Source organism: Mytilus trossulus, chromosome 1 (assembly GCF_036588685.1).
Source record: "Mytilus trossulus isolate FHL-02 chromosome 1, PNRI_Mtr1.1.1.hap1, whole genome shotgun sequence".
Taxonomy (NCBI): domain Eukaryota; kingdom Metazoa; phylum Mollusca; class Bivalvia; order Mytilida; family Mytilidae; genus Mytilus; species Mytilus trossulus.
Genome location: NC_086373.1, coordinates 25,323,240 through 25,343,856, shown reverse-complemented (window position 1 = coordinate 25,343,856; position 20,617 = coordinate 25,323,240). Strand labels below are relative to the sequence as shown.

Below are 20,617 nucleotides of genomic sequence, written 5' to 3'. Positions count from 1 at the left end.
AATTTTACTGTGTGTTGTATCAATGAAATTGTTTAAATGTGACATTGTGAGACCCTCTTAAAAACACTCGATTTTCAGACAAATAGCAGTAAGCCAACCGCCAGACAATAATAATAACTTGCATACAAAGCAGTTGAAAACGAAAGTTTTATCACACTGTTAAGTCAATTCTTCAAATTGAAGAATAAAAATATGTAGAAGCTTAGTTTTATCAAGGGTTACAATTATATCATGATTTTTTTTATAAGTTTATGATAAATAAAGATATTTGTATTCCTGCAGTTGTTTTGAATATATGTTTGTATTCATTAAGATGTTCCAAATAGTTATAACTATATGCTTCCTTTTTTATTTTTAATAAATAATGGATGCAAACTATTTTCTCTATTTCTGTTGCAGATATTAAAACCAGAAATAAAGTCGATGCATATTTCATCAGATATCTCCTTCAGATTTGCTACAACTGTAGTGGAGACTAAAATTCTCAACGTAAATCAAAACGCATCAGAAATAATGTTTGATATGACTCTACCAGATTCAGCTTTTATAACAGGCTTTGCAATGTAAGATTAAAATAATTTACTGTAATCATTGATTACTTTTGATCGAAATGTCATTATACTATTGTTACTTTTTTAATATCAATTTAGCCCCTTGGAAAGGTGAACAGTATATATATGCACCTATTTTTTTCCTATATATTATATAAATAGCACTCAACCTTTTGTTATGAAATACATAGTGTTTTTACTGTCCACCTGATATTATTAGTGTAGTATTCAAAAATGAAACCATCACTTGTCAAATGTCATGCGTACAAAGCGTTTGTATTTATTTGAATTAATCAGGAATGCTCAAAACTAAATATTTGAAGACCAAGAATGTATCAGCACCGATACCTTTTGAGAGCTTTATTTGCAAAAAAAGAGAAAAAACATAGCCAAATCAATTCAACTTAACTTGAGAGAGTTTAAACCTTTGTTCCTTAATAACTCATAAATTCATAGACACACAATTAAAAAGGTTTGTTATAAATCATTTCAGTACCAAATACTGACTACTGAGCTGATAATACCATGGGGACTGTTAGTCCACCAGCAACGTACCGACTGCAAATTATTTATGAATGTGTATTTAGCAATTCTTCTGGTTGATCAAAATGTCAAGCATGGACAAGTTTAATATAGTCACATGACAATTCAAAAACCTTAAGCTCGATATAAGTTGAAAGTTTTTTATTTTATTACATTAACAAATTTATCATTGATACATTAAAGACAATCACAATCAACACCAAGGAGTAAACAAAGACTCACAAAACCAAAGGACATTTACATCACCAGTTATAAATAAGAAATAAGAAACAACACGAACTCCCCTAAAACCGGGAATATAATCAGGTGCTCCGGCAGGGTAAGCGTTTCCTGCACGCACTATATACGGCACCCGTCGTGTTATTTCTCTGTTGAAATATTGAAACAGAAGATTAGATTTTCATATTTATATATTGAAAAGATAGTTTATTTGAAGATGAGGCTATGGCTAAAAACTTACAATCATTATGAATCGCCATCTTGATTTGGTTGATTTGGATGAAATGACTGTGTCAAAGACGACCATAAATTCATGACGACCATAAATACATGTACATTCCTTTAAACTAATCAACAAGTTTCTGCTTTCCTTGTTGATAAAATCCATGATTGAAACTCATCACAAGATTTCAACTTGACACGTACAGAATGATTGGGTCAACAATGCCCAAATAATGTTCACTCTTTCTACGTAACTGAGTTGAACCTTTGGTAGACTAAGCTTTATTCAAACTTAAGTGTTTGAGCAGTCTTTGCATCAGTTAGTGTATATATGTATATGAATTAATTTCCTTGCTCATTGGAAAAAAATATAAAACAAATGGTATATACATTAAGATTTTGATAAATTGGAATTCAATCTGTTGTGCTAATCTTCATTGCATATTTTAAAACTGAAACTGAAATATATATCGTAGGGAAATAGGGGGCAAAAGATATGCTGGTAATGTGAAAGAGAAGGATAAAGCAAAGAGACAGTTTGAAGAAGCGAAAAGTCGTGGAGAAAGTGCTGGTCATATTGCTGCATCGTAAGTTAATAGAAATAAAATGTCATGTAGTAATATTTTTAACAAACCATTCATTAAAGGGGAACTACATATGAGATATGAAAAACATGATTGTGTTTGGTTCAATCAACAATAAAAGTAAAAATATTGAAATAACAATTCGCTTTCAGCAGAAAATTTGATTCAGTTTGATCAAAATAGGAAAAGAAATATCGGTGATGAATTATTTACTTACAAATCAATAACTAAAGTTAGAAATTGTTTGCGCATGCATAAGTCTTAATTTTGTTTTATCAAAAAGAAAACCTTCAACTTGTTAAAACGATAATCATCTTATTTGTAAATCTTAAACATGAAATCAAACAAACCTAGATATACGTTTTAATAGTATGTTATAACTCAAATATGATAATTTGTGTCCAATAGGTGAACACAAATTATTTGACAACCAATGGTCCTTTGCTTAACCAGAATTATTAAACAAAACAAATGATGACACTAATTTGCATATATGTTCCTCTGTTTATACAACACATAAAATGTAACCTGCCGAACCCGACAACGGAATATTCCAACATCCTGCTTTCACCGACATATTTTCATTGTCCCAAAATATGCCTATCCTGGCAGAAAAAATCTGAGAATTCCGACACCCTGCTTTAACCGCTTAAAGTTTCGTCTGGCCCCCCAGTGTTTCGGAATACACAGGTTTACACTGTACTATCATAAACAGAAGTACTGGGATGTTAATTTGAAAATGCGTTCTGAATTAATTCATTGATATACAATCTTTTAACAGTCCAAGAACTTCGAACAAGTTTAACATACTAGTAAATGTTGAAAAGAATGCATTAGTGATATTCAAGCTGAAATACCAGGAAATGCTGAGACGAAGCCTTGGATCATATCAGCACGTGATATATGTAGATCCGGGTCAAATAGTGGAAGACTTTGAAATAAAGGTTCACATTAGTGAATCCAGAGAAATCATAGATTTAACGATGCCACCACTGGACGGGAAAACCAAAATTGGTAAAACTGTTTGTATAAATGAAACAAAAAAAATCGAAAAAATAAGTCTATTGGTATTTAACATATTTATTAAGCATACATTCAAACTGCGGAGTACAAGAAATAAAAAGCCACATACTCTGTGCAGCGCGCTTTTCATCATATATCATAATCAGATGCTTTGAACACCCAGATTTAAACGTTTTGTCAACTTAACTATTAGTATCACTTATGCCAGTCACACGTTTCAACGAGATTCTACAATTTTCTTTATCAAAACATGATTTATTTTAGTATTCTACGAAGCATCAATACTGAAAAGTCAAAGAGGTAGTAATAAAAAAGGAGAATAACTTTTCTTTTGGTTTAGTTAAATTAATCAATTATATCAATACTTTCGATAGCAAACATAAATATGTTTAATGATAATTAATGCATCGTTATCACTTGTGTTGTTTAAACTACAGTATCAAAGAACAATGAAAATACGTATTGCAGTTGATTACTATTTGTTCACATCATAAATTTCTAAAATAGATCGGACAACTAGTGCTCAGAATTAAAGAATCCCCTAATCATTAAGTATTCTGCACATCTTAACGTTGAAGGCTCTTAAGATATGGCCTATATTCTTTTACAGATGTTGGTAAATCTGCCAATATTAAACACATTTCTCCATCGAGAATAGACATAACATACTCTCCCAGTGTTGAGGACCAGAAAGCAATGTCAAAAGAAGGTATATCTGGACAGTTTACAGTGAAGTATGATGTAACTAGGGACAAAGATGCAGGAGATTTATTGGTATTGATTTTTTTTTTATTGAAATATAATTTATTTTCTATACATTTACTTCGAAATATACTTTTAAAATCTCAGTGGTCAAGCAGTGTCTCTTTTTGCTTTAATGTATTAACAGACTCTGGTCCTAACATGCATATTCTAGGTTTACATTGTCTGATTTTAACAGTAGAGTTTGGGTGTTTTGCGCTTAAATTATACAGTAGGAAATTAGGATATAAAAAACAGAAAGAAAGGAGTATGTCAGTAAAATTGCATAAAAAACGAAAACAAGGTCTTTTTCGAGTGAAGTATATGGTTGAATTCGTTTTTCGTTTACATTTACGTCTCTTTCTCTTTTAATTTACCATTTATTATTATCAAGGTACAACTTATTGAAAAAGTTAAATGAAAAACTGATAGTAAGTGTTCATTGTAAACCTATAGAACAGATGACTGGTGTTAAATGTAGGCATAGGAAAAGAAATCAGAAATCAGTCACAGTGAAAATAATCATTATTAGACATAATTTAACATTATATCAGTTTGTATACTTCGATCATCGTTATCCTCGTTTAATTTTTTTTTCCATTGAAGTTGAATTGTTGTATAGGGTGATCTAATAAATAGGGAAAAAAGACAAATTAATGCTTATATTTCAAGGCTGTATTACAAGATATTAAACATAAATTAATGTTAAGTTTAGTGTGTCTTTTTATAGGTAGTGAATGGATATTTCGTTCATATGTTTGCTCCAAAAGACATTAAACCGCTACCAAAAGATGTGATGTTTGTATTGGACAAAAGTCAGAGTATGTCAGGAAGAAAAATTAAGCAACTGAAAGAAGCGATGAAACTAATCATGCAGGATATGAAACCAAACGACAGATTCAATATTATGTTTTTCAACCACAGATTTGATTGGTTAAACGAAACCGAAATGATGGAAGGAACAAAAGTTAATTTCGGTAAAGCAGAGAGATTTGTGGAAAACACTTCGGAAATGGGATGTAAGTAATGTAGTTTTCAATTCTGAAGATGAGGAAGAGAAAAAATAGGTTTATTTTTTTTTTTAATTTTTAGTCCTTTATCAATTGATAAAAAATGAAATAAGAGCTTCCAATATTGCAACTTAAATGCATTCAAAAAGTTATACATCTAATCCGATTAAAATTTTCTAAAAGAACCTTCATTTTTGGTTATTTTTTTTAATTGATATTATTACTGTTTTTAACTTCTAAAATGATTTACGTCCGCAATTAATCTATTAAGTAAGAAATATTAGGGAAGAATACCTCTTTTTTTAGGTATCTCCTATGCGGCAATATTTAATGAAAAAACTAAATTTTTGGCAGGGCTAAATGTGTTAATTACGTACAATTAAGTTTATTTCAACTAATCAACTCAAAAGACATGTTAAATTGAAATATTTTAAAAGATTGCATTAACGCATTTATTTTTATTCAAAGGCTACGTTTTTGGTTTAATATACAAATTGACCAGAAGGTAAAAAAAAAATTAAAATCACACGAATTAAAAATCTTCTTGAAAGGTACTTTTTTTATTTCATGTAAAACTGAAAAAGGCTATAACTTCTTTTTTTTTATATATATACACTATATCAAACTCATTTTGTGAGCATAAACAACTAGAATATGACAACATCGCATTAGGGACTTAATCGGTCAACATTTATTATTCTAAGTACGAAATAATGATTGTTTTCTTATTTCTAAACCATGCTATCTTCTACAAATTGTCGGCATCCTATGGGAACGTGCGCCTATCTATGCTGACCTCTTTTTATTTCCACATGCATCGGAATTCCTTCAGATATTTGGTAAAAAAAAATGATCAAATATGCCAGATTATTTAATTTCGCATTCAGATATATTGATGATGCTCTTTCCGTTAAAAATAAAAAAAAATCCGCTTGGATCCTACTCATATACCCTCCAGAACTAGAAATTAATTAGACGACAGACATGGCTTCATCTGCCTCATTTTAGACTTATACCTCGAATTGACATCAGCGGTCACCTCAGTACCAGAATATATGACAAACGAGACTATTTTAATTTCCACCGCCTTAGCAGTAATATACCAACTAAACCTGCATATCGGATATACATTTTCAAACTCATTCACTTTTCAAGAGCTTGCATTTGCTACTCAGACTTCATAAAACGTCACCAGTGTCTAAGGAGAAGTGAGATGAACCAGTATTATTACAAATAACGTCTCGTGGTTTTTTCTCAAACAACTATTCATTGAAAGATCCAAAGACCTCGTTGCAATATGTTCCGTATCAACTTCACAAGTGATACATTATGGTCTTGACTTGTAGATTCAAGGTACGGACGTTGCTCATCATCTTCATTACGTGTCATCGTGTTCTTTTATTTGTATTTGTAAAGTATAAACCTGTAAGGTTTAGTCTATTTTTGGTAATATCCTTTTAGTTGCTCGGTACTTATTTATCCCAACATAGTGTGCTGCAGTCATTTTTTGTATATTTTTGTATTTCATGTAAGCTTATGTACTTTGTCTATATGCCATTAGGCTTTTCTTATTTGATGTATTTTTGTTTTTGTTTTTTTTGAGATTAAGATTACAACACAATGTCGATTGCTGTTCCCCTATTTTTGACATTTTTACGTTCTATGTCTGTTTGTTTTGTTCACACATTGTCGTCAATATAATGAAATTTGATACAACTGCCGTACAAATGAGAGGTGCAGCTAGCTATAAAACCAGGTATTAATAATTTCCTACGTATGGAAAGACCTGTATAAAATCAAGAGTATGATAGTTGTTTACAATTGTTTCGATGTGTTTGATTTTGTCATTTGATAAAGGACTTTCCGATTTGAATTTTCCGTGGATTTCGGTATTTTTATTATAAAACCTTTGAATTCGTCTCCTTCTCTTCTCTGCCTTAAAAATATAACCCTTTTCATACACATTTGAAGCGGTTAACTGCAATATAACATTTCGTTGCATATAAGAACAGAAGCTAGATTAGACATAGTGAACAAAAATAGTTCTTCTCTTTACCCAGAATATCCCCCGTTTCCCATGAACATAAAACATTTTGTGTTGCAATTAACCTAGTATTCTATATACTAAAGCATTAATTATATGCTATCTCCGATGTCTATAAGCAACACATCCTACAATATCTACTATGGTGTTGGTAATAACTTTCGATTGAAATGAAAACAATTTTCTTAGTGTCATAATCTCTGGTGTCTCAGACAATTTTGTGGCGTAGATCAATTTGAGATAATTAAGCGTATAATTTTACTTTAATTCCAATCAAAAATTTACATTTTACTAATTTTTGTCGGCATTCTTTTTTAAAACAAAATTTGGAAAAAACAGAATTAGACAATGGAGGTGGCATATTTACCTGTAGGCTTACTTAATGGATTGTCATATTGATTGGACATACCAACAGTTGTATAAAGAATGCATGTTAACCAGATACAACTGCCCAGAGCCATTTTGGAACTTGAATAGATTGCGTTTATACTAAAAAATTAAACAATTCCCACAATTTTATCGTATGTGTTGTGTCATCTATTGCATAACACACAATTTATTACCTTTACCATATTTTATAAGATAGTCCCCACATTACCAAGAGCAGGGACGTATATATAAGTCCTTGCCAAGAGCTATCCATAAATTAAATGCATAAATCATAAACAATGTACTGACAATGTAACGAAATCCTTATCAAAGCCCATCAGGAGATTATTTGAGCCTTCGGCGCTTTACAATATTTAAAGCTTGTAAGAAAACATTAATTCCATCTTCATGATATGCACTCGTTAATAATCACATAATAGTGTATATAATGAATATAGACACAGTAACATAAATTTGTAGAGATATTAAATGATTTGCGGTGTAACAACTTAATTGAATTGCGTTGGATAGAAATCGAACACGAACAAGGCATTGTTGGATTTAGGAACATTCACATACGATTGAAAAGCTGAATTTTGATATGTTTTGAGGGATTCTTATAACTGAAAATCTTTTCATTCTTAGGTTGCTGTCAATTATGATTTATGTATTAAATATAAGTACAATAAGAATTGTAAGGCTTATTGTATTTTCTGGATTCTAATTTTGTTTTGTAGGGACAAACATTAACACTGCAGTAGTAGACGGAATAAAGTTATTAACGAAATACCTGGACACGCAAAAGTCTGCTATCTTAATATTTCTGACAGATGGAGTTCCAACTAAAGGAGAAAGATTAACTGATAACATTTTGAATAATGTAAGAAAAGCCAATGAGGCTAGGCTTCCCATCTTTAGCTTAGGCTTCGGAAACGATGTGAATTTCAATCTTCTGAAAAAGATGTCTTTACGAAATAATGGGTTCGCACGACGAATATATGAAGATTCGGATGCTGCATTGCAGATTAAAGGATTCTATTCCGAGATTTCATTGGTTCTTTTGAAAAATGTCACATTTGAATATATAGGTGACATTGACATGAATACATTAACTCAGAACCACTATCCATCATATTTTTCTGGTTCCGAATTGATAGTTGCAGGTCGAATAAGATCTAACGGTTCTTCCATTGACCCCCGTGTCAAAGGTTGGAACCGTGAATACATAGATTTACCATGGAAACCGAGACCAGTTATTGACCTTAAAGCAATAACATCTGATTCTGATTTATCAATGATAACTGAAAAAATGTGGGCCTATTTAACAATAAAACTGTTGCTTAAAGATATCGAGGGTGACATTACAAATACAAAGAAGGACGAAAGTAAAGCCAAAATCATATCCTTGGCCTTAAAGGTATGTAACTTAATATCTTATTTTGTTTAATATTCTCACAAGTTGACATAAAAAATACGACATCTATATTGCATTAGGCATATATGTGTTCTACATTAAAAGTTGAAATAAACAAGCATGTGTCCAGAGTGATGCTTCATTCTCACTTAATTTTTTCATGTTCAGTGAACCGTGGTATTGGGGTCAAACTCTATCGTTGCATTATAACTAGAAAGATCGTAGCATAGGTAACATTTAACCTGAAGTGGGACAGACAGACAAACGGATAGACGGATGGACGAACAGACAGACGCACATACTGAAAAAAACAGAATGCCCCTTTTCTTTCATAGAAGGAATATAACAATGACGCATGTATTACATCAGGCATATATTTGTATTTAATTCTACAAAGCATCTAGCAGGTAAAATCAAGCATAAACCGAACATTGTATGATTTTTACAAATTGGTTGGTATAATTCTTATTCTTTTTATTATCTAATTGGAAAGTCACTGGGGTAAAGCTGATGACCGTAACTGCATTCTTGTCATCCCAAGATGTCGGATGAAAAATTAGGTCAGTATTTGTATTGTCTGTTGAAGTGTTTCTAAAGCATTTTCTTTACAAAGCATACATTGGTACGATGTAAATGTATAAAAGAATCACAGGGAAATCACATATTACTACCGAGAAATGTGTATGAAACAGGAAATTGGATTTGAAAAAATCGCTAAGATGACCGTAAATCGTAGGTAAAATATTTTCAAGATGACCGTAACATAAAACAAGGATGACCGTGATTGGTAAGAAGATGACCGTAATTTGTAAAGGTTGACCGTAATTTATAAAGGATGACCATCGATTCTAACAGATATCCGTATTTGTATTACCTTTTTTGTATAAAATAATTAATTGTGTTGGTATAAAACGTATTTATAAGACTGCATTATCCTAGGTAGAAGAAAATAAGAATTCAATTTGGTTCAAATACATAGTTCACCAACTGTATTAAATCGTATCCGAATGAAAGAGGATTCTTGCTAGCTTTGAACATGAGCTATCTTGTAGACAATGTGCTTACTATGTAAACATTTTAACCTGCCTGTAACTTATAACCCAAGGAAACAGGTGTATATATGTTGCACCTGCTTTGCACGATAGCGTTGCATATATATTATTGGAGGGCACCTGTAAAAAATCTAAATTATACAAGTGAAAAAACAATTATAAATTTAGAAGAACTAACTATAGCATTCAAAAGATGTTCCTCTAATTTTAAAGTCAGTGGCGATTATGTCCAAGAAGGGTGTCCAACGGAATTAAAAATGACCTTTATTAGGTCGTTAGTTTTCTCGTTTGAATTTATTTTACATTGTTATTTAGGGGGCCTTTTATACTGACTATGCGGTATGTACTTTGCTCATTGTAGGTGACCTATAGTTGTTAATTTTTGTGTCATTTTGGTCTCCAGTGGAGAATTGTTTTTTGGAGAGTTGTCTAATTGGCAATTATACCACATATTTTTTATATTTATGAACTATTGCCAAATATTGAAGCAAAACTAAAAGAGATAGGGCGATACGAAGACTTCCGTATTGAAATACTTATCTAATGGAATATTTACTGAACATATTGCTTTTCATTTGTTTTTACGTGCATACAAATTTTGAAAGGATCAACTGACCAAGATATCAGAAGGAGAGCTCCGCACTTATGTGACAGTTACGGATAATTATGGTTTCGAAAAGTATCTATATAAATATCATAACAAAATTCTAGCGTAGGAGATCATTAACAAAATTGAGGGTTTCATCTCACCATTTGCAGATTAAAATAGAACGATACCAGGGTACTCCTCCAAACCTTAGACCGTATGTCAGCAATGTAATTCTGGTAATATTGAAAATGAAGTTCATTTTCTCTTTTATTGCACAGAATATAACGGAGACAGACACTATTTATTTCACATCTGAATCATGTCCCAATTTCATAAACTTAAATTCCCAAGAAAAATTGCTACGGCTGCTGTCTTGTGAGAACTCAACTGTATGAAAAGAGTTGTGTATATTCCTGGTTAAACACTGCAAATAGCATATTTATATTCGATGTTTCGCAAAATTAGTTATTGTTGTTATTTAAAAAAAAAAAACATTTTTTTAGTGACAGGATTCAGTTTCACTATTTATTTTTGTTCATCTGCTTCTGACACGAGGAGGATTGCTGTTATTGCCTATCGCAATCAACAGTATATCCTACAGCACCGTCCCTTGAATTGGTGTCTCCAGTCATATACAGATGAACACATTTATTTTAATTTTCTATTATAATATCTGTCACGTTATATAATTTTAAATGTTTGTTGCATATACTTTCATTATTGGTAATTGTATAAATGCCCGCTTTGGGACCCTGATTTGAAAAATAAAATATTTGATTTGTTATTAAAATTTTAACGTTGTTATCAATAAATAATTTAATTTTGGATGTAACGCGTCTTCTGATTGGCTGACGTTATTTTGTTATGAGCCCATTTACATAATTTAGTCATGTGACCGTGACGTCATCAACGTTTTTTCATGGTTTTCTATGGTTTAACATGGAATTTAGAATTAAATTATAAGAAATGAATGTAATATTTTTTTCTGTCTATTCGAAATAACATAGAAATGTGATGCACACTGTTAAATAACCCGCTACGCGCGTTATTCAGTGTGCACCAAATTGTTTTATGTTATTTCATCAAAGACAGAAACAAAATTTCAGTCATTCCTTAAATATTTAATTATTTACGAGAAATATGCAATTTACTATCATTGTCATAAACTCTAAATACGGCAAATAGTTGAAAAGAAACTGATGAATTAAAATTATTTATAACCGCTAAACGAACCCCTATTGAGATAAACTCGACAAAAAGTTATGAATACAAATATGAATATTTCTTAGAATTGACGGTCATCCTTTAAAAGTTACGGTCATCCTTAACAATTAACGGTCATCTTTTAACCAATTCAATCAGCCTTGTTATGAATCGCTAATCCTGTTACGGTCATCTCGATAACGATTTACGGTCATCGTAGCGATTTTTTCCAAGTCCAAATTCCCGTTTTATACAAGTTCCTCGGTAGAGATTTGTGACTTCCGTGTGAATCTTTTATGAATTTACATCGTATCAAAGTATGCTTTGTAAAGAAAATGATGTAGAAACACCTTCACAGACAATAACAATACTGACCTAATTTTTCATCCGACATCTTGGGATGACCGTGAATGCAGTTACGGTCATCAGCTTTACCCCAGTAAAAGTGATGTTTTTCTTTAAATTATCAAAAAACTACCACCCAATGAAACCTAAATGGTTTGCTTTTACTTAGTTTAAAATTTGAAAACATTATACTGAATTCATGTACGCCTTTTCCTAATATTTTAAGTATACCATTTTATATTATACTGTTCCTGATCAATATATATATAATAGTTATAGAGAAAACGTCAACTTTATGTTTTAATTAAATAGTGCTGACCACAATTGATACACACTATGTATTTTCAGTACCAGTTTGTTACACCCTATACAGCTATGGTAGTTACTGCACCCCAGCTTAGACGAGCGAGACAGTTCAGCACACACAGTAAGTAAATAAGGAATTGAATAGCAAATAACATTCCGAAAAAAAAAGGAATAAACCCCCTACACTCTCTAACACTCTCTAAATATTTAGACAAAAAACAAAACCAAAATGTTAAAATAAGTATCCTTAAACTATCCAAATATTAAGCTAAATCTACTCTCGTTGTTGTCAGAACAAAATTTATCAAAATTTTACGAGTAACATTTATATAAAGCATTTTCTTAAATGTAGATATTTATCAGTGTTTAAAAATTCATTTGAGAAAAATAAAGTGGCATTGATGTTTACGAACTATCAATACTTTGGTATCAATACGGCTTTTGAGACTTACTCTTCGCTCATAGGCTAAACTGGAATAAAAAACTGACAAGAAAAAAAAACCAAACAACAATAGAATTATGGCAGTTACACATTCTTTAGATATTTACTAATTTATATATTTTACAGTCAATAATCATGGTGTTTTAGGTTCGAGACTTACTGGAAGTTCCTTAGGTAATGGACTTATGGAAAGTAAGTATACAGGTATGATAGGTGGACATAATTTCATGTTTTAAATTATATTCATATATTTTACTGCGTATAACCGATTTCTCTCCAAATTTTACTAGATGTGTTACATGGCGGAATCAAAAAGCAACATTTTTTAAAATTATTTTTTTCCTCATACTACAGAAATTTATTCAAATCGTTTGAAAATCCAAGATGTTTATGTCCTCAATTCTTATAAAGTGTTTTAATTGTGCTAACTCATAAAGTCAATGCCGAAAATTTATGAACCCTGGTGAAAGTTTGTTTACAAGTTCTTTGTTGTTAAAACGTGCATTGTGGACATTATCGACAAATAAATAGATAAATATTGTAAAAAGACCATTTGACCAAGAATAGAATTGCTGGTGAAGGCGTGTATAATTAAGTAATGTTCCTAAAAAAAAAGTATAGCCAGTACATATTCAAAGAACAAAGACAGAAACTCGAAATCAACACTTTTAAAGTAAAATAAATCGGTATCATCACAATTCATGTCCGCCATTTTTTTTATTAAACATGTGAATATATTTGAAATATATTTATGGAAGTACAATTATTAAAAAACGACAGACGATACAAAAGAGGGACGTACGAAAGATACCAAAGAAACAGCCAAACTCATCAATCGAAAATAAACTGACAACGCCATGACTAGAAATGAAAAAGACAAACAGACCAACAATAGTACAAAAACAAAACATAGAAAACTAAAGAATAAGCAACACGAACCCCGCCATAAACTATGGATGATCTCAGGTGCTCCGGAAGGGTAAGCACATCCTGCTCGTGGCACCCGTCATGTTGCTAATGAGATAACAAAGCCTGTAAATACTCTAATTCGAAAGGTCACATTCATGAGAAGGAAGGGGATTATAGTTACGACGTAAGGAACTTATCCGATATCATTTGTGAAACGGTTATTCCATGACGGTCAACCAACTCATGATGGCGTCCGTAAAATTTACGAAGGGATGATTTCAACTTCACCATTCAGAACTCTTGGTTTAATAGCTTCCTTGTGAGTAGCAACCCGCTATCAAGAAAATCATCATAGGAAATGACAAATACAAAGTGACAATTAAATTCATTAATCGGAGAAAAACCTGTAACGCCATGTAAAAAAAACAACGAAAAAAAAAATCAAAAAAATCAATAAACCATAATATACAATACATCGAATACTATGACTGAGTAAAACGAACCCGACTAGAAACAGTGGTGGACTAAAGTGATCAGCCCTACGTCTTACAATTAACATATAAACAAAAACAACACATTTTTCATGACGTATAAGTACCTGTCATGGTGAATATTTAGATGTTACCCTAAAACGTGGTTCAAAGCATTCAATTATATAAAATGAACAGTCGCTATCAGATACTAGACCAGACCGGCTTAAATAGTTTCACGTATATCATGTATACATGTTCATCTGATAATTTGTCATTATTTTACTCAGAGGGGGGAAATGCTTAATAACATGAGAATTTAAAAACCTATTTAAAATGTTAAAATGAAAAAAATTAAAAAAAAACAACTTCATTTTCATACTTTCACTGTAATTAAAAACAACATACAGGACTTTCGGTCAAATTACTCCGGTATAAGAATTATATGATACTTGATTTTCATTTTGAAAATCATATTGTGTTTTATGTTTAAAGTTCAGATCATATTTTGTTTCAAAGTTCTATCACATGTTATTCTCTCACTAAAAAAATGTGATATTTCATGAACACTCTATATAAAATTGCACAACTTTATACGACTTTTAGCTTGAAAAAAAGCATGGTGGCCCATACTTTTTCTTACACCTTTACAAAAAGCTTGATAAAATTTCAAAATGGTCAAGTTTAAAACATTTATATTTGAGGTAAAAAAATATTAATAATTCAACTTAAATAAAAGACAAAGCTATTGTCTTACTTTAAAACCCCCAATTTAAATGACTTGCAATACTAAGGAGATTATACTCTAGAACTATGTATTACCTTAGCTGTATTTGTCATAACTTTCGGAATTCTTGTCCCCCAAGTCTTTTGAAATTCCTACTATATTTGATCTTATTAAATTTTTGATACGAGTGTCACTGATGAGTCCTTTATAGACGAAACGCTTGTTTGCCGTAAAATATTTAAATCTGTATATCTTACATCTAGTATTCGAACATAAGAACGCCGACATTATGATTCATTGTTTAACCTAAAATAATTCAAAACTTTTACAGAATAGACAATTAAAGTCACTGCATATTGCGAAAACATTTGTTTAACATTGAAGACTGTATGTTATCCATTTATGTCTTTTTGTTGAATTTTGTCGTTGGGTTTCTCATTACGGTACGTTTAGTGCCATAAGGTTTCGGTTATGTTATCGATAAATCTGCGTGTAGACTGTTAGTCACAAAAAATATCTTCAGAACCAAGAATGCGTACGGTATTCAGCAATGATAACCCGAATTTAAAAGTAAAAGGCAACTGTCATGTTGTTTTAACAGCTTAATAGAAAATAAATCTGAACAAGAGAGGCTAATCTGAATATTCGAATTCTGTCATATTTTTAAAAATAAATCAATTCAACACTATTATTGCAAACCGCTCAGTTCTACTATTGACAGGTAAACCTTAGGGCATAACTAATTGTTTCTATCTTTTCAGCTCACTCAGTGAAGCCGATACCAACAGTATTAGATCAATTTTATGAAGGTAAGAGAATTTTATTTTTTGTGTGACCTGTTACAAACATTTTGTTAACTTATGTCTATGCAGAATATCAGTAAAAAAAATCATTCATATTTAGCAAGTGTAAAATTAATGCATGAAACAGTCAAATTCAAATTTCTTTGTAGCATTTAATGTAATTATTAAAATGAGTAATAGAACTACGTTTATAATAACATCACATCCATGTTAATCAAATCATGAAGGAAACACTAACTACAAAGACAGGAACAACAGTTGTATCTAAATTTAAATTTGATTTGCATTACTATTACCAATATCAACAAAACAACACTATTTTCAAATAGAATAATATCTACAAGGACCGGACCATCAGTTGTATTACCGTTGAAAATAACCAACAGAACAACACTTGGTCACAGGGAATTTTAATATACATGCATAGGTACAACACACGTATCTGTATTCAAATTTGATTTGTATTACTATTTCTCATAACCAACGGAACAACACTTAATGTTACAGGGAATATTATCTTGAAACAGGAACATCACATGTATCTGTATTCAAATTTGAATTAGATTTCTATGTATCACAAATAACCAACTGAACAACGTCGTGCATTCAAGACTATACACAACTGGTATGACTCACTACTGATCGCATGATTACATATATATAAAAGGGTGTAAGCAGTTTGGCCTTCAACAATGAACAATTGTATACCGTATATACAGATGTAAAAGAGCACGACATCACAAATGGAAACTAGTTCAAGCGAAAACTAACGGGCTGATTAGATGAAGAAAAACAAATATATCATACACCAAGAAACTACCAGATCTACAGGTCAGATTTTGGACGAAAGCCTCTTTGTTTGATATTCTATTTTATTTAAGTTATATGTCTTTACTATATCTTTGATGTTTTCTTCTGTAGTTTTAAACGAAGGATTTCCTAATTTTTTCCTTCACATGAAAGGATCAACAGTACCTCTCTGTATGCATTTGAAACCAAATCACACAGGGAGATATCAGTTCTTATACAGTGGAGGAAGTAAGATATTTTCATTTAAAAAAATCTAAATCGTTTAATAGTAAACATCTTTTGATGGGAAACCCCAACAGACTGAGTCACATTTTGAAAATACTTATAAAGCTGAAGACAAACAACAAAAAATAGCATGCCTTTTCATAAAATAAAGAAACATTACAATAGATAAAAGATGATTTGATTATTTGATTACGTAAACGTCACAAATGTGTAGAATTGCACCTCAGTAACGTCCTAAATTGGCTGATAGTACCAGTAGGTTTTATAATTTTGAATATAAACTTAATCAAATAAAATTAGTTCTAAATCGAATAAATGCCTAATTTTGCAAGATTCGGCTATTTGCGTGCATAGAAATTATATAAATAAAAGTACACGTGTGACGAATGATTCTGGTTCGATACATCAAGCATCCTCTCAAAAAAGTCAAATATCAAATGTGTATTTGTTTAATTTTAACATGCTATTATCTCCATCAATAGTATCTCCAACCGAATGGAGGTATAGAATGTAAAGGTCTGTAGTAGATTTAGAAACTAACTTTAATTTTGTTAATCCTTTCAATGCTTATTCGTGTTATCTTATATTTATCAAACTGATATTAACGAATCAACAATATATCAGCTGTAACACCTGCTTCACAACTATATTTTGGTTATAAGTAGTCTTCCTTTTTAAAGTTGATAACCGTTCATTAGCAATGTACACAGTAGCACAAACGACGAAAGAAGACAAATGAACAAATCAATAAGACAACACAACCAAACCAAAAGGGGGAACTAGAACAAGTATTGAGCATCACCAACTTTAAGTAAAAAAAAAGAATATACAAGACAATTCTATTAACATGTTACCCTTTATGTAAAACACAACACGTACTACAATGTAGAAAAAAACTGATGGAAAACTTACATTCAATTCTAAATTTAAAAATGATTCAATTTTATTTTTAAGAGCCACAACATTCTATTCGTGTAGTATTTGGTAAGACTACGATTCGGAGAATAAGAGATTCTATCAAAACTGTTGAGCTGAGGGAAGGAACAGAAAATCAGTATATGGATTCAAGTTTATTGAAAATATCGAATACCACTTGGAATGCCACAAAAGTGTGGAGGGACATCCATTACAGAAGAACAATTAAATTTCCGTCATTAAATCTAACTGTTACAGTCGCACCATCCAAAGTTAGATTATCTGGATTAGAACTTCATCTTCATATACAACAAAGCAACATTGCTAATGCTACTGGACCACTACGTAAGAATTGTTTTAATTTAAAAAAAGATACCAACATAATATATCATAAACAGTTTGGTTCAATCCTAAATGCAAAATCATATGGAAAATGATTGATAGTATTAAAATAACCGCATACTTCGTTATAATCCGTTCGGAGTTTGATAAATTCGTGTGTTGAACTTTTATTGCGATACAAACAAAACGTTTTCACATATTCATCATTTATCTCTCTCTCTATATATATATATATATTAAAACTGACGTGGAAAGGTAACACATGCCCACCGAAAGCTCTTTTTTGAGAGCCCAGGTGGACGTGTGGTCTAGCGGGACGGCTGCAGTGCAGGCGATTTGGTGTCACAATATCACAGTAGCATGGGTTCGAATCCCGGCGAGGGAAGAACCAAAAATTTGCGAAACCAACATTGTTGGGTTGATGTTTAGACGAGTTGTATATAAGCAAATTTACAGATCTAACATTGTTGGGTAGTTGTATATATATATATATATATATATATACAACTCGTCTAAACATCAACCCAACAATGTTAGATCTGTAAATTTGCTTTCGCAAATTTTTTGGTTCTTCCCTCGCCGGGATTCGAACCCATGCTACTGTGATATCGTGACCCCAAATCGCCTGCACTGCAGCCGTCCCGCTAGACCACACGACATCCTGGGCTCTCAAATAAAGAGCTCTCGGTGGTTATGTGTTACCTTTCCACGTCAGTTTTAATCTAGCGGCGTACTACAGTACATGATATATAAGGCATGAAGATGTTATATATACAACTACCCACCAATGTTAGATCTGTAAATTTGCTTATATATATATATAATAAAGTTTTGTCATTATTATTCCATTCAATAAATACCTTAGCTATTGTTCTCTGAATATATTCATTGGGACATTTTTCTATAAGAGAAATCCATCATGCATTTAGTTAATGACTTCAGTCAAAAATCACCTTCCTAACTGAAAAACAAATGTGTTCTAACTCATCAAATACATGTGTTGTTGTATCTGTTCAATATTAATTATATATTTTCCATTTGTTCTAAGAAAACACTTCTATAATCATAAAGAGTTGATCTCAGACAATATTTTCAACTTTATTCTTATTGAATTTTTCTTATGTGTTTTCAAATTAAAACTGGTTAAGTCAATAAAAACTGGCCACAACGAAAAAGCCCAAATGCGTTGCTCAAAAGTGGCTTTCAAACCCCCGAAATCAAAATAATATCAATAAAAGCTATTGTATTAATTGACTGACAAAACTTTAAATAGATAGAACATTTTAACACAATTAAGTGGAAAGTTTAATTTGGTTTGTCGTGCACCTTTATAGATGCATTGAAATTTATAAATGTAGAGATATATGTACATGTATATATATATTAATAATTACTCTAAATATTAGCACAACAATATTAAATCTGCAAATTTGATGAAGCAAATTTTGTTCTTCTGTCGTCGAGATTTGAACTCATGATATGTTCCTGTGCTCTAGACCACTCGACCACATAAACTGAACTCAAAGTTCAGCTTTTGGTGGCCTAGTGTTACATGTACCTATCCTAGTCGGTAGAATGTAGAGATGTAACGCAGTACATGTTATAATATTCTTGAAGATGAAATTTATTTGGATGACTACACTTATGATACTGACAATGTGGTTGTCGTCTCAATATGTTCAATGAACCTCTCTTAATGTTTAATATAGTTTGAATTATTTTACTTTACTGTAATGTTCTAACGTGTTGTATAATATAGGTATTACATCATAGTTTTGACGGCAAACATCCATTATTGGCAAATATGTTTATTTTTTTAATTATTTTATATTCATAGGTCAGTTCGTTGGAATGGAAATTGAAACTTTTTCTAAAACTGAAATAGTTGTCCGTCCGAATGTTGGGAAACAATTTATCATAAGAAAATTCAAACTGTTGGATTCAATGCCTATGATGTCACACGTTACAGAATCATGTTGGTACATAACGAATCCCCAAAAGCAAATTCCACTTTATTTCGGCAAAAGGATGTAGATACATGGGTTAAATTGTTTTAAGGATGTATTCTTCTCGAAATCTTGTTCTTGAACTATATCCATTAGATGTAATACAAGTGGAAAATGTCGATGAATTTTAAATATATTATAATAAAACATAACTCTGTGAAAAAAATGTGAATTTACAATGAACAGTTTTTGGGTATTCCAGTTTTCAAATTTTATGATGAATCAATAAATAAACTCATCATAGATGCCAGGACTAAATTTAGTATATACGCCAGACGCGCGTTTCGTCTACAAAAGACTTATCAGTGAAGCTCGAATCCAAAAAGATTAAAAAGGCCAAAAAAAGTACGAAGTTGAAGAGCATTGAAGACCAAAATTCCTAAAAGTTTTGCTAAATACAGCTAAGTTAATCTATGGTTGAGGTAGAAAAGCCTTCCTTAGTTTTTCAAAAAATTCTAAATTTGGCAAAGTCTGTCTTTTTAGCAAAAATTTTGAGAAAATGGGTGAAGGTTACAAAAATTAATTTAACAAGAGTCAGTACAGCTCATATCCGTTTTGTCTTTTAGAATTTCTTAAATATGTACATGTTCAATCATTTATAACAACAAAGTTGAAATAATATGCATTTTGTTCTTAAAATTGAGAAAAATCCCAATTTTACAAAATTGACAGCATGGTAAATTTGACACCAAAAGCATCAAAATATGACAGCACTTTCTTCAATTAACACCTACCTTTTGTTATTCTAGATTA

General features: G+C 31.2%; 1 protein-coding gene across 1 annotated transcript; it reads left to right on the top strand.

The window, feature by feature from the left end:
- The first annotated feature begins 2,146 nt into the window (after positions 1-2,146).
- On the top strand, positions 2,147-20,133 carry LOC134706749 (inter-alpha-trypsin inhibitor heavy chain H3-like). Its single transcript, XM_063566013.1, has 11 exons — positions 2,147-2,151; positions 2,901-3,133; positions 3,753-3,916; positions 4,614-4,902; positions 8,044-8,723; positions 12,258-12,336; positions 12,805-12,849; positions 15,525-15,572; positions 16,488-16,604; positions 17,556-17,861; positions 19,696-20,133. The coding sequence occupies exons 1-11, from the start codon at positions 2,147-2,149 to the stop codon at positions 19,890-19,892; spliced, it is 2,163 nt and encodes a 720-aa protein (XP_063422083.1). The 3' UTR covers positions 19,893-20,133.
- The last annotated feature ends 484 nt before the right edge of the window (positions 20,134-20,617 follow it).